Genomic DNA, 15925 nt, shown 5'->3' with positions numbered 1-15925 from the left:
ACCCTCCTAGTGTCTAAAATGGTTTCCCTTGAAACAAAAATTCAAAAAGAACTTTCCAATGTGCAATTGGAATTAATTGAAAATGTGTATAAAGGACCTTAGCCTAGGGTTTAGATTTTTTAAAAATTTTGGATTATGGTCCAATTAAGGTTCCTATGGGCCAATAGGATCAATCCAAGTGTGGGGAGGAGATAAATCCAATGAATAAAAGAAAATACCCAAAAATGAGTAAATGCCCACATAAGATGAACAGTTGACTGAGTACAAGGTTTATTAGTTAAAAACTATGAGATATTACTAAAAATGAGATATTTTGGTATAATGATACATTTTTGACACCTTGGTAAGGAGAAGGGGGGGACTTCAAGGAGGTGCCTATTTCACACATGTGGTGGAGTTTTTAACTCAAAAAAATTGTGATATTTTTATCTCTCCTCTCTCCTGGATCAAACCAAATCAAAAGGAAGCCAACTAGGTCCAAATCTTGTCCAAATTCAGCCAAACTGAACCTCGAAAATTCTAAAACCTAGTTGGACTAGGTTAGAGGCCTCCCTCACCTATAAATAGATCCTTAGTCTTTTGTAAAAAAATTTGTGAACTATACCATGCCAATATTATACTAAAATAATGATATTTTTTATTATCCTTTAAAAATCCTCTACTTTTGGAGAGAGTGAAGCCTCTCTCTCTCTCTTCAACCATCCTTGGAGCTTTCCTTTCAACACACAAACTAATTGATTGGTTGGGGGCTTCTTCTATGATTGAGAAGCAAGCAAAAACAAGAGGTACAGTGTAATTTTATGATTTTTATCTACTATTCTCAATATTTCTCACTTCTCAATCCCTCTCAAGCTTGAGAAGTTTTTAATTAAGTGGTTATAATACAAATCAAGCTTTTCTTAAGAGTTATAATGAATAATTAAGAAAAGTTTCCATTTATGCTTAATTTAGGATGCTTTTTATGTTTATCTCTCTCTCCCCCAAAGAATGATCATTCCTATGACCAATTCTCTATTCAATTGATGCTTCTCATGGAGAAATTCTCAATTCACAAATCAAACTCTAGGCTTATGAAGCTAGAGGTTAAGAAAATGGTTTTTTATACTTATATGCTAGTAAATTATGGTAATCTTATGAGTTAAATCCATAAATTAGATTTAAGGTTAGAAGATAGTTACACTATCATAATTATATTACTAAGTCTTATTCTTTTCAAAAATATTGAAAATTGTCAGTAATAGCAGCGGAGCTATGGAAATTTTTTTAAGAAATTGATACATAATTTATTCTTATGCATAACATGAAAAGAGAACTTCCTACCATATTCTAGGATTGAATATCCTAGGCTAAAAGAATGATTTTCATCACACTCAATGGACAGAGACTGTGACAACACCACCACCAGTAGTAGTAATTGCTTCACTGAGAGTAGACAAGGGCAAGGCACTTATGGATATGTCTACAACATCCCCACCTCTCCAAACTTGGCTACTTAAAAAGATTTTGAAGATACAACATAGCTCAAGAAGGGGGGATTCAAACCATCCATTAACATCAACAATCCATAGACCTTCTTGCCAAGAGGCTTCTTCACCCATCAAAGCATCAACTGATGCTACTGATCTCCAACTCTTGAGTGCACCACCCCCTCAAGAGGAAATAGACATGCCAATACATCATGAAGAGTACTTCATATAGTCTTGGGGGCTAATCAACATGTGTAGAGATTTTCTAATGATTTTTACAACTTTATCATGATGCAACAACAAAGTCTTCTACAATAGCAAACACCTACACAATAATCTTCATTCTTGACAACAAGTAGCTACAAAGTCCTTAACCAAGATCAAGAGTAAAAGGATAAGCAATGACTTCACGAGCTTCAACTTAAATAGGTGTATTCAAAATTGGCTCTTCATACATCTCTCTTTTGCAATTCCATACTTCAAGTGTCCCCTTGAACCGTTTATGTCAGGCCTTTCAACCACTCAATGGGACTCTTCTCTCTTGCCTAGGGGAGCCTAAATTCCAACCCAAACCCAATATGCCATGGGAAACATGCAATGTATTAGTGAACTTACCTCTACTCATTTGCTTGAATCAAGGACTCCTCGTGGTTATAGTCTTATCCCTGATTTCATAATTGCTTGTTTAGCTATTTCCTTGTTAACTTTTGCTTGTTTCTCAAAAAACAACTTACTTGTTATTAACTTTGCCATGCAAATCATTCTAAGCCTTGAATTTCTTTCCTCCTATGACCTCAAATCTTCTTCAACCACATCTTTCGAGGATGGAATCTGCTTCAGGAAGGGGGCATGTTAATAAGTGCCATCAAAGACTCTATCGAAGACTTCTATGGCACCATGGTCAGCCACCACATATTTTGACATTCATTGACCTAAGCATTAGAGAATTCATATTTCTCTTGTAATGGATTATTTTACATGTGAAATTGCTACTTGTATATAAAAGGCATGCCATGGGATAATAAGGTTAGAGTTACTAGTAGCTAGGACAAGGTGTTTGCACTAGTGTAGGTAGTCTTAGATACACTAAGACCTCATTGGCCGGCCAAGTGTGAACACTATGAGCCAAGTATAAAGGTCAAATTGTAACTCTATATCCTCATTCTTGTATGCACTCTTGTATGCTCTCAAGTGAAGATAGTGCTCTATTCTTATCTTAAACCTTGATTATCTCTTGCCTCCTTTAATGCTTGTGTGAGTGTGTGTGTGATGGAGGGAGTGAGAGAGAGCAATGGCTACACTTGAGGCGTGGTCGTGGTGGCTTTGTTGAGCTACTTTGGTGTGCTTCTACTGATGTAGCTACCACCAGGAGTCTCGGATTCAAGATAGAGGTAAGTGAGAGTTTCCTCACTAATGCATTACATGTTTCCCATGGCATATTGGGTTTGGGTTGGAGTCTAGGCTCACCGAGGCATGAGAGAAAAGTCCCGTTGAGTGTTTGAAAGGCCCGACATACAGGATGATATGTTTTTCCCCATGTAGTTGCCTAACAAGTTCGTCAACTTTAGGGTGCACCGGGATTGTGTGCCATGGCATGTTGAGAAAATCCGCAAGCCGAGGTAAGTCCCACCCTTGCACATCTGCGTTATCTGTGGTGATGTTGTTGAAGGGCTCAAAGGTTACCATGGTTGCAACAGGAGAAGAAGGTGTTTTGCAAGAAGATAGTGCAGGGAGTGTTGTAGGCAGAGTGATGGTTTGTAAAAAGCTTAGCGTAGGTGCAGAGATGTAGATTCGAAACCTCTATGCAAGAAGATACTCTGCATGCAAAAATATAGGCGATAGTAAGAAAGTAACAGCATCACATGAGAATCTAAAAAATAGTTATCGTGCATTGTTATGTGCATGATTGCCACACAACCCTTGAGTGATCATGATTAACGGGTATTAAATCATTCGACTTTTCAGGCAAATCTATGATGATTATCCCTAGAAGCGTGCTCGTATTAATGTGATCGAAAATAGTTATCGTGCATTGTTATGTGCATGATTGCCACACAACCCTTGAGTGATCATGATTAACGGGTATTAAATCATTCGACTTTTCAGGCAAATCTATGATGATTATCCCTAGAAGCGTGCTCGTATTAATGTGATCGATTTCCAAGTAGTAGATTACTAGCGCCGCCTCATAAATGAAAGGGCTAGGTGGCATTGGCCTCTTGTACAAACAAAGGCAATAGCCGTTCACTGGCTTCTGCAAGCGCTCCCTTGTGAGCATCCCGAGTAGGAATGTTCCATCATAGAACTTTTCCATAGTCCAAAAGTGATTGGAACAGTAGGACTAGATCTTTGTCTTCGAACATCCGAAATCGGGAATGACAATCCACCCACTTCTTTCCTTGCTTATGGATCATTGTGATAACGAAGAAGCTATTGAATCTATCCTCATCCAGTTTGCAGGAGCTAATTCAGGCAATGTTATAGGGATTCCTTGGGACTTAGCTTTTTGGCTATGGAAATCGGGAGGCTCAACACCAAGAATTCCATTAGCACCACTGCTTCAGTGCCATATACTAGCTTGAACGAAGTCATCCCTATGGAGACCTTATAGGCCAGTGCGGAATGCCCATAGTGCCTGAATACTTCTCATCCCAATCTAAGCGATTCTCATTTACCAACTTCTTGAGCATCCCCTACAGTATTTTGTTAGTGGACTCCGCTTGACCATTGGCATGTGGGTAATAGACCGTGGAATTCTTATGGATGATCAGGTGTACTGAGTGACCAGTTGGTTGGATGACGTCATTCACAAAGTGTTTGCCTTGATCACTTATCAGCTCTATCGAGAAGCCAAACCTGTTGATTATCATCTCATAGAGGAACTTCGCGATGGACTTGGCCATATTATCCTTAAGGGCTTTGGTGTCTACCCATTTGGTACTGTAGTCTATTTGCCACTAGAATGTATTTGTTACTTGTAAATTGGGCTGGCGGCTTGAATGGGCCCACAAAGTCAAGACCCCATTTTTGGGATGGTTCCAGTGGAAGGATTGGATTGTGAGGCATCCAATCTCTATCAGTCGCTTGGTTGAGTCGCCTAGCACACATCACATTGTTTGGCCCATTTGTAGGCATCGCCAAGTACAGATGGCCACTAGAGACCAGCTTGGAAGATCTTCCTTCCTGTTACCTCCCGTGTAAAGTGACCGAGATTCTCAAAGGATAGATTCCTGCTCATGAGGTGGAATTCACCTCCGGAGGATCTAATCAATGCCTTTTTTGTATAGCTGTCCGCCGGCTATTACTTAGAAATACTGGCTTCAGATAGCTGTTCGCTTTCCATGATCTCAAGAAAGGTTATCCTCCATCAGACCTGTGGCCACAAATGCTAACATTTCATCGTGCCAAGTCTAAGGTATTGGCATGACTGGTTTTGTTGTACAACTCCGCATTGGTGGGTAAATCATCCACCAATCCGATCGGGGCTTCACTAGAGTCCAGTCAGGATAGGTAATCCGATCGGGGCTTCACTAGACTCCAGTGATAGGTAATCTGTCACTGTATGGCTGGTTTGGAGTGTGCACGATGCTGAAATCGAACTCCTAAAGGATCAGCATCCACCAAGCCATGTTTCCTATCAAGCTTTGCTTATCAACAAGATAAAGCAAGGCCGAATGATCCACATGGATTGTGAACTTGTTGCCCATCAAATAGTAGCAAAACTTGTTGACTAAGTAGATCATGCCGAGCGCCTCCCTATGGGCGGTGGAATAGTTCCACTCTACATTTGATAATCTCCGGCTGGCATAGTAGACGGGCCGAAACCACTTCTTTTCGGCTTCCTGCATTAGGACACTCCCGATTGTTGCCACATCTGATGCATCCATGAAGACATGGAATGGCAATTCCCAATTGGGTACCTGGACTATAGGAGCTTTAGTTAGCATCAGCTTGAGTCACCTGAATGCAATGTCACATTCCTTCGTCCACTCAAGATTGGCCTGCTTCCGCTGCTGCTAGTTCAGTGGCATTTTTATTTGTGCCATTTGCTGGTTCAATGGGACTGCTATGTGTGATAGATATCTGAGCATTCGGCTATACCATCTGACTTGACCCGAGAACCTTGTTAGCTCCTTCACAACACTGATCAGGACCGGAGCTTTTCGAATCACCTCCACCTTGGCGGGTCTAGTGCAATGCCTTCCTGAGATACTATGTGGCCCAGGAGCATACCACTCTGGATAGCTAATGCACATTTTGTGGGGCTCAAGCTCAATCTTGAACCTTGGCACTTTGACAGAACAACTCCAGATGCGTCAGGTGTTGGCATGACTTCCCGAAGACACTGAAGTCATCGATGAACACCCGCATGAAGCTCGTCAAATGCTTGGTAAAAATTCCCTGAACCATCCGGAGCATTCTTTAGTCCAAAGGTCATTACATTGATGCAAAGGTAACCCATTCGGTGATGAAGCCGTCTTTTCTCGATATTTCAGTGCCATTTAAACCTGATTGTAGCCATTGAAGCCATCCAACAATGAATATATCTCATGGATGGCTTATGAAGAGCTTGTAGTGTAGGGGAGAAGGGCAAGAGTTTACACACTTACACCATCATTCTATGAAATAATGGTATCGACTCCTTGTCCCTTTTGGAGCATGGTGGGTCATTTCCTTGACAGCTTAGCTAGTGGTAGCTACTTAGCTGACTTGCATGTAGTAGTACCCATGCCATATCACAGTGAGGATGCACTCAGACTGTTGCCTTGTACGCCAAAGGAGGCATATATATTAGAATCAAATCGTGAGGATGATGAGCTTACTGACACTGAGTCCAACCCAATATATGAGTTATGGCTATCTGATGAGGATGAGTTGTTGGCAATGATTTCGAAATTTTTTTAAAGGTTCACAAGAAGCAACAATGGAAGTTCTCAACATTACAAGTACAATTCTATAAGACCAACTTTCCAACCATATAACTAACCAGGTGTATTCTCTCAAATATTGCTATTGTTTTCACTTTCGAAATTTTTAATATATAATTTCCATTTAATATTTGTTTGAGTGTTTGCGTGTATCCTCTTGTGTGACTGGCCTATCTTTCTTCTAGTTATTACTTGGATTACCATTAAGGATTTGTTCCTAGTTCAATCTTTACTTAGATCGACTTTGAATTATACCATTGGAGTATGCTAGGTACTCCAACTTTGTTAGTGTGCCCTCTTTAGTTAGAGTAGAGCTTCTAGGTGGATTGTGAAAGTGAGTAGTTTTTTTTAAGAAAACAATTTTAAAAATTAAATTTTAAAAAAGAAAACAAAAGAAAAAGAAAGGCCCAAGAAGATAACCATTGCCATGTGAAATCTTGGTAGGGCTTTTGGCTTTTAGTGATAGAGCCTTAGGACCGTAGCCTTGATCTTTATGGGATGGGACCTTGTGGCTAAACGGTCAAAAAAACCATCGCTATCGAGGGACTTGGCGGTTCTTAGATACTCTTGTATGAGTCTCTAGCCCATTGCTTGGGTCTTTGGAGGGTGGTGCCCTACTCTTACCTTTTTATCTTTGAAATAAACTTTATAATTTCTTTTTCTTTTTTTTAAGAATAAGAATAGTTTCATTTATGAGGCTAGATAATAGCTAGAGATGGTTTCACAACAATGATTATGTGTAGAGACTAGGATCATAACCCAAGACATGTTCTTTGCTCATTTTTGGTTTAGATAGAATTTGGACCAACCTTAATATTTACCCTTATTTTACCTAGGAAAATTTGATAAGTCAACAAAATTTTCTCATTGCTTGATTAAGTATTTGTATTGTGCTTAAAGTTCAATAATTTTCCATTAGCACACCTTATTGGTTATACCATGTTGCCTTGCAGACCTTACAAGACAACCGACATTTTCAACACCAACACACATTCAACATACAACCTCGACGCATCTTCATCGACATATTCCGAGGACGAAATCTAAGAAGGGGGGTATGTTAACCCTTGTCGAAGACCTCTATAACATTGATGCCGACCACCTTACCATCTTCAACAATTTTGGTCGAAGTTACTCTGGAAATGTTGGATTTCATTGGAATGTGCCTATAGTGTATAATTTTGTGTATGTGATCACTGCTTGTCTATTAAAGGTGCCCTGTGAGATGTTAGGTGGAGAGTACTATTTGTGGATTAGGTGTTTGCACAAGCGAGAGTGATTAAATGGAATGTGCTTATAGTGTATAATTTTGTGTATGTGATCACTGCTTGTCTATTAAAGGTGCACTGTGAGATGTTAGGTGGAGAGTACTATTTGTGGATTAGGTGTTTGCACAAGCTAGAGTGATCGAATGAGCCCTGGACATAATTTTTAACTTTGACCACGCCCAAGAGTGTAAACCCTAGAAGCTACACATAAGAGGCAAAATGTAACTCTCACCTCTCATTCTTTTATGCATAATGATAAGAGTTCTCTTCTCTACTCTTCTATACTATTACTTGTTTGCTTGCCTTCTACTTGTTTGAGCTCTTATGTATGCTTGCTTGCATGTGTGTGAGAGAGTGAGTGTGTAAGATTGAGTGGTGAGGAGGGTCGAGCTTCTATTGGCGTGCAGTGGTGCAGCTAGTGGTAGTGGAATGGAGCTTTCGGGTGTGGCTATGCAACAACATTGCCTCCTTTGAGAATCCCAAGCAACCGGCTTTCATGAGGTCAGTGACACCCCCTTGACCGTGCATTCATGTGCTAGGCCACGGTAAACGGGTTTCTCAGTTGAGTTGTTTGTGCTTCCCAGTGTGGTTGGGCAAAGCCCCATCACATTGGGTTGTTCCCTACATTCTTTCCATGGCACCAAGGCTTCCCACACCAATGTAAGCAAGATATTCCAAGACATCAAATTGCACAAAATAGAAAACGTATGTTGTGAACTACATAGATCCATGGCATGTGCGTAGCATCAACAAGATGAAGATGAAAGCGACAAACGTATGGGTCTAAGCTATACCCAAGGAAGCCATGTGATAATCCACACATGAAGGACCACGAGCTAGCTCCCACGATAGCTCAAATGAAGTACTCATGCGTACTCCAAGAATGACCATAGCCAATTACAAAATGATCCAAAAGTCCCAACGGCTCTATTTATAGTTGCTACCTAATAATAGGTTTATTCTATTTACAATCTTGGCATTTAAAATATCCCTTCATTACAGATACACATGTAGAATGCACTTTGCTAAAATGTAGATTGAATAACCCGAACATGAAGCTATGGTGTCCTTCTTCTACCCGCCTTCTTCTACCTGCCGAGTGTTTTACACCATGGGTTATAAGATTATTCCTCATTGAAAGCATATGCTGATTTTTATTTATTTTTTGTCTTTTACTCTAAAAACCATTCAGATAAAGAGTTGGTGGAAATGTGCCCTTTTTATTGAGTCCAAAACCATTTACAGAAAGAGAAGGTGGAAATGTGCCCTGATTTGGAAATGTCCACGTCAGAGAAGTATATCCACGTGTCAAAAGCTAATGCGTAAGTATTTTGGCTTAGGTGGCGCTTCCGCCGCTTCGTGCCGGTCGTCTCCTTCACACACACGTACCTCTCTTGAATCTCTCAATACGACAGGCACCTTGGAATGGGGCTCCTCTCCAACCGCGTCTCGCGAGAAGAGCTTCAGCCCGGAGACCACGTCTACTCCTGGCGCTTCGCTTACTCCTACGCGCACCACGGTACGGGTTTTCTGCACCTTGTGCTTGAATTTTCGATAGATCTGTTGTAGGCTTCGCCTCTGTATCCTGTGCTAATCACACAATTTCAAAAAATGCATTCATTGTTAATCTCTAGTAATTTGTGTGTGTGTGTGTGTGTGTTTTCGTATTTGAAATACTACGATGAAAAGTACTTAACCTCATGGGCTCCTCTGATTGCATTAGAAATGGGTCAATGTGTTATTTTCATGCAAATTTGCTAGGGTTTTCCCTGATCTATAGTATGGGAGGCTGCCCTCAAGTGGACACCAGGTGTGGAAATTGCTATTGTATGTAGCTATGGTTGGAGCTTATATAGGTGACTTGTAAGACTTCGGTTGAGTTACACACTGAAAGTTGCATCAAGGAGGACACTAGGCAGTAAGCCTGAGAGTTGTGGTATCTAGAGATTTCACCCTTGGTGAGTCAATCATCCAGCCTTTTGTATGGAGTAAATTCAGGACTACTTAGTAAGCCTGAACAAGGTGCACTTGCACGGACGTTACTCTCCCTTGGAATCATGGTTGTTACCTTCCATGTAGGGGAGAGAGAGCTTAAAATGCTATTGGTGTGAGTCAGTTATTGAACCTTTTGTATGGTTATTTTGAAGGGATACTTTATAGATTAGGGGTAAGCTAAAGGAATCTTGCGAGTGCTTCTCAGTATGATGGTTGGTATAAGCTGTGTTATGATCAGGAGATGCTTGCAGCAGGAGTATAAAATGAGGTTGACTTGAAGCTCCCCACACAAGACCCGGCAATTTGGACACGCTAAGTCTTTTCATATAGGGAAATCTGCACCCCTACCTCCGATTTCCTGTCAGACAGCCTCTTCCCTGGATGGCAGCACCTTTGACCATACTTTTGCTATTTGTCTCTCCTTCGGCTGAGTGGGTGAGACAGGAGATGGTGGTCCAGGCTCAGTTCTTTACTGCACACTGCTGAGCTCACCAGAAGGTCTTAGATAGGACCATGGATGATTATCTCATGGCATAAAAGAATAGCTCTTCAAGTTTAGGCAGCTATCTGTTGCATTAGGACGAAAGGGAGTATTATGGATCATACAGCTGGTGCAGGAGGATTAAAGGGAGTACAATAGCTTACATGACTTTTTGGTTTTTTTTTTTTTTTTTAAGGGGGGGGGGGGGATGTGTTTCTTGAGATCATGGACAGAACAGTGTCTTACACTCTTCTCTTTTATCTCTGTCAGTTCTGCAATATGCTTAGCATTTGAATGTTGTTTGTGTAAAGGTAAATATCTGAATTTTTCCCCTTCACAACTACAAATGCAGGCATTTATGTCGGTGATGGTAAAGTGATTCATTTTACCAGAGGACAAGGTCAGGAACTGGGGACAGGCACCTTCATAGACTTGTTCTTGACAAGCTCTAGGTCAACTCCTCATGCTTCCACCCCATGTGAGAAATGTGGCTCAAACAAAGATAGCAATGGAGTCTTGCTTTCCTGTTTGAATTGTTTTCTCTCTGGATGTCCCCTGTATCGTTTTGAGTACGGGGAAAACACAGCCGTTTTTCTTGCCAAAGGTCGGGGTGGAACTTGCACGCTTGCGTTGTCAGATCCTCCGGAAGTGGTGCTTCATCGTGCTAATTACCTCTTGGATAATGGGTTTGGCTGCTACCATATTTTCCGAAACAATTGCGAAGATTTTGCAACATACTGCAAGACAGGCCTTTTGATAACGAATGACAATACCATTGGGACAAGCGGGCAAGCTGTTTCCTTTCTTGGAGCACCTTTGGCAGCTCTCTGCTCTGCTCCTCTGAATTTTATCATGGCAGAGCCATTGGGGATGGCTGCAGTCACAGCAGGTATGTATTGCTTCAGCAGATATTTTGCGGATCTAGGCAATCGGAAGGATGTGGTAAAGGTTCCAGTTGAGGCCTTGGTTGCCAGAATAGGCCCAATTTCTGCAGTCTTGCAGCTTCAGGATGTTCGGTCTGCTCATCTGGTAGGTTAGAGAAGCAATGATGGGGTGCTAATGATGCCATATAATCTCTTAGTTTGAAGGTTTGGTAGCCTTAAGATGCACAAATGATAGGTGCTACCGACTCTGTAAAGCAGGAGATTAGGCTATGAACTGGACTTGATTCTAAGACTAGATTCAAGACATTCGATGGTTTGCAATGCAGTCTTTCTTGGTTTAGTCGAGGCAGTGCTATCTGATCCTTTCGGGGTTGAATCTTTCATAATGGGTCTTGATTTTCCTACAGTAGGCAGGTGAATGCAAGTAAAATCTCTAAGCTTGACCAAATTGTTTATGTTTAGTTAGTAAAAGGGAGTATTTTTAGAAGAAGTCTCAACATCTGCCAACATTACTTTATAACTTTTGGTATACCTTGGCATGTTTTCGAACATAGCTGTAAAAATATTGCATAATATTGGTATGAAGCGTTTAGTGCATTGCTTAAGTTTAAAAGGTTAGATAGAGCTTTGTAGTCATACGGTTTGATGCAAAAGGCTTCATGAGCTTGCTTACATCTTTAGATTTGTTTTTGAAAGCTTGAGAGTTGAGTTCCAGATTCTCGATGCTTTCTCTGTGCATTTCTGCATCATATGCTGTGGTAAGCTTTGTTGTGAAACTCCATGAGATTGATAGTAAGGTTTGATGTACCAATGTCAAAGTGAAAGGCAATTTATATGATTTATCTTAGTAATCATGTATGTCTTACGATCTGATGTACCAATGTCAAAGTGAAAAGGCAATTTTTATATTTTATCCTAGTTATCATGTATGACTTAAGAGTGCGTGTGATGCCATTGAGAAAATGCAAATTGAATTAAACTGTAGTAAAGGGGATGCAATAGGATTGTTAAGCAATGCCATTCAAATTGAAATAGACTGTAGTAAAGGGGGTGTTTTTGGATTGCCAAGTAGAGCTGTGGCTCAGGTGAAGGTGTTTTGCATGGCTTAGATTTGTTGGCTGCATTGTCATGCTTGTCAACTTTTACATACTCAACACCCCCCCCCTTCACACGTACATGCAAAATATTGAATGTGTGTGTGTGTGTGTGTGTGTGTGTGTGAGAGAGAGAGAGAGAGAGGTATTAACGTTGGTAGAATACAACACAAGGGCATATACGACCAACGGTGGGACTTGAACTCGGGTGGATTATGGCCATTATAAGGGCCCTCGCACTAGCCAATCTGCCCCACTTGTTGGTGGCAGAAAGGTAGTGCGAGGGTCCTCTTGTATTACACACACACACTATGGGAGAGAGAGGTATCAACGTCTACAAAAGACCCGAGGGCCTATGAGACCATTTTATCGTAGTTATCACGTATGACTTTTGAGAGTGCGTGCAATGCCATTGAGAAAATGAAATAGACTAGTGAAGGCAATGTATTTGGATTGCCAAGTAGAGCTGTGGTTCAGCTCAAGGTGTTTTGCACGGCTTAGATTTGTTGACGATGTTGTCACGCTTTTCAACTTCTTTTATAACTACATTGCAAAGCAGAAGTGTGCCCCGTCCCCTCCCTGCCTCTCCTCTTTGCCCCTGTCCCCAACCACCTCTTTCACACACATGTGCAATTATATTGAATATATATGAGAGAGAGAGAGAGAGAGAGAGAGAGAGAGAGAGAGAGATGTCTATAAAAGACTCCAAGGGCCTATGAGACCATGAATAGTACAATGATGCCGAGTGCCATGAAAAAAATAAAGAACATAAATACTGAAAATTGAATTATGACTCTATAAGAGTAATAGAGATAGATTGTTATCTCGACCATGAGTATTGGCTAGGTTTACAATGTATGAACTTGTCTTCTTGACCGCGAGTATTGGAAATCAATGTGTCATCCTTGTTATTTTGACTGCAAGTATTGGATAGCTCTACATTGTACCGCCCCATTCATATGGAGAAGTGGCTTTGTGTATGAGTACTGACATATCCGTATTTGGACATCATGGGGATGGCCCATAACATATGGGCCATCCATGGGTAAGGATGGCTTAGTACATACGTTTGGCATAATACTAAATAGGCTACATGCAAGCAGAAGTGTGAGATTACACCCAAATTGGACCACACTAAGGGTAGAGGGAAATCTTCTTGAGACACATGATCATTGGGTTACTATGTCTAAACGGGCACTAGGCAACCTCAAATAGGTCTAGATGTTGTACCATGACTATAGGCCTTCCGTTTCATATATTATAACCCAAATTGGGTGATGTGGTTCATTGGGCCCAACATAGGTTGGTCAACTCGACAACTGCCCCTAGGCAGTATACATATACATATTTGGTAGCTTGCCTTTCTATATTACATATACATATTTGGTAGCTTGCCTTTCTATATTACATATAGCTTTCTCACTGTCTATCTAAGCTCCCATGTGGGAGGCCATTTCTATCAATTGTAATATTGGTTTGTAATAGTAATTCAGATGATTCTCCATTTAGCTATCTTATTGAACCTTGTTCTATATATAGATCTTGGTGTTTGTGTTGACACACAAGTTGTAACTACTTACATGGTATCATAGCTTGGGCTTTAGGCAAGGATCTTTGGCAAGAAGTTATGTGCCAGTAGATTTGAAAAATTGGCTCAACTTGCAAGAAATGCCTCATGGGCTTAACTACATGGCGCTTTGGCAATGAAGGAAAGCTTGATGGAACATTACACTCTCGAAAAGTTTAAGATAAAGGCAATAGTAATATCGAATCCACAAGATCCAACTCAAACAATTTTGCTAGCTCACATTCTTGTTTTGGCATGTAGAAGAAGGATGCAAACACACATCCCTATATATGACCAATCAAGAACCGTGCATACATCTCTACAGCTAGTAGGAGATGTCATCATTATAGTGATCGAGAATGATGCCAAATGTCAAGCCAAGGGCATGGGTACTATCTCTTTTTGTTCAAGTAATGGTGTAAATAAAAAGATATCGAATGTCTCTATGTACCAAACATCAAGAGGCATGTTCTTTGTCACAGGTATCACTTGAATGTCGTGACATGAGAGTTCACTTCAATTGGGATGGTACACTCATCTTGGATGCTAGTGTGAATGTTGTTTGGAGAGAAACTAGACGTATCAATCTCTACAAACTCTTTAACTTTTTCTATCCAAGCCAATGTGGACACAAGCTATGATATGAGAGATTTGGACAATTGAGCTTTGCAGTCTTGAAAAAGATGTAATTGTGATTCACCTACTAGTATTTCTAGTGATGCCAAATGCATAAGAAGCTTGTATAATGGGTAAGCAACTTTAGCACCCATTTTCACAAGAAGCCAGTTATAGAATGAAGCCAACCACAACTTTGGGTGGTTCTTCCTACTTATGTTGATATTTATGGAAAGATGCCAACCACAAATCTGGGTGGTCCTTCCTACTTATGTTGTTGAAGATGTGAGAATATTTTTAGAATGATAAGGTTGAAGATTTTGGAAAGTTTAGAAATGTAGGTGTTAATGGAATGAGGCAGGGACAAAATTACATAATTCACTTCAATGAGATTCACACCTTACTGCAAGGAGCAAGCGGTAGTTTACCACACCCACCGATCATACCACCCAAGCAAAATGGTGTTCCAAAACACACGAATTTCATAGTTCTAGAGATAGCTTGAAGTATAATCAAGGTGAAAGAATGACCAAATAGATTTTGAGTTGAGGCAGTTAATACTATGGTGCATATTCTTAATGGGAGTTACGTCAAGGCATCTGTCAAGAGGATAACTCCCTAAACATGCCTACTCTAGAAAGAAGCCTTCATGTTCATATTCTGAAGCCTTTGAAGTCAATGTTTTATGCATAGTTCACATGAGTTTCAAACTCAAACATGACCAAGTGGGATCCAAAAATACACAAGTGCATCTTTCTAGGATACAATATCAAAGTGTAGGCTCTACAACCCCAAGGCAAGAAAGATCTTGAGATAAGTTGTGATGTGGTGTTTTTGGAATAGCCCCATCAAGTGGAGGAAGTGGATCCATCCACTTTATCTAGAACCAATAGCAATCATTACAACTAGATGCAAAACAATGATCTCCATGATCTCCCTTTCCAAAGAGACTACAAAGAGAACACTACCCAAGTGGCAAAGAAACTCTTGGATAGCAAGAATCCAACGACCATCCTTGTTGATGCACCACCTTAAGTATGCCATCAATTTAAAGAGGAAAAGGAGAAAAGAGGGGCCAAGCTGATATTTTCAATTATTCACTCATTGCAGAGATTATGGAAGCTAAATAGCCCAAAAGTTTGGAAGAAGCATAAGCAGATCCATGGATAGGAGCCATGCAAACATAGAGTACCGCTTCATCATAAAGAGCCACACTTGGGAGATCAACGAAAAAAATGCAAGGTCATGGGCACCACGTGGGTATATAAAGCAAAGTAAATATTGCTTACTCGAGAAGGAAAAGACCTAGCTTATGGTGAAGGGATTTACATGTTGAGGGATTGAACTTCTAGAGAAGACATTTGCTCCATAGCTAGATTGAACATAATTCCAATAGTCCTAGCCTTAGTTTCTTAACAAGAGTAGATAGTCATGCAAATGGATGTGAAATTAGCTTTTTTTTAAACACGCGTCTCATTTTTCAAGCGTGGTTACGCTTCTTGTAATCCATTTTTATGTAACCACGCTAAGCACGTAATGAAAAAGATATATGGGATGACCGAACTTATACGACTTGTGTAATGCTAGTCTCACAAGAATGCACCTAGATGTACATTGAGCTAGGAAG

The 15925-nt window shown here is 40.5% G+C and overlaps 1 protein-coding gene across 1 annotated transcript; it reads left to right on the top strand.

Annotated features, from left to right (window-relative positions):
- Positions 1-9021: 9021 nt before the first annotated feature.
- LOC147610731 (protein LEAD-SENSITIVE 1-like) lies at positions 9022-11362 on the top strand. The gene is made up of 2 exons (XM_086785241.1): positions 9022-9181; positions 10491-11362. The coding sequence occupies exons 1-2, from the start codon at positions 9088-9090 to the stop codon at positions 11174-11176; spliced, it is 780 nt and encodes a 259-aa protein (XP_086641367.1). The 5' UTR covers positions 9022-9087; the 3' UTR covers positions 11177-11362.
- The last annotated feature ends 4563 nt before the right edge of the window (positions 11363-15925 follow it).

Source organism: Cibotium barometz, chromosome 48 (genome assembly GCF_041138505.1).
Source record: "Cibotium barometz isolate CiBa-2024 chromosome 48, ASM4113850v1, whole genome shotgun sequence".
Classification (NCBI taxonomy): Eukaryota; Viridiplantae; Streptophyta; class Polypodiopsida; order Cyatheales; family Cibotiaceae; genus Cibotium; species Cibotium barometz.
This window is presented reverse-complemented; position numbering and strand designations above follow the sequence as displayed.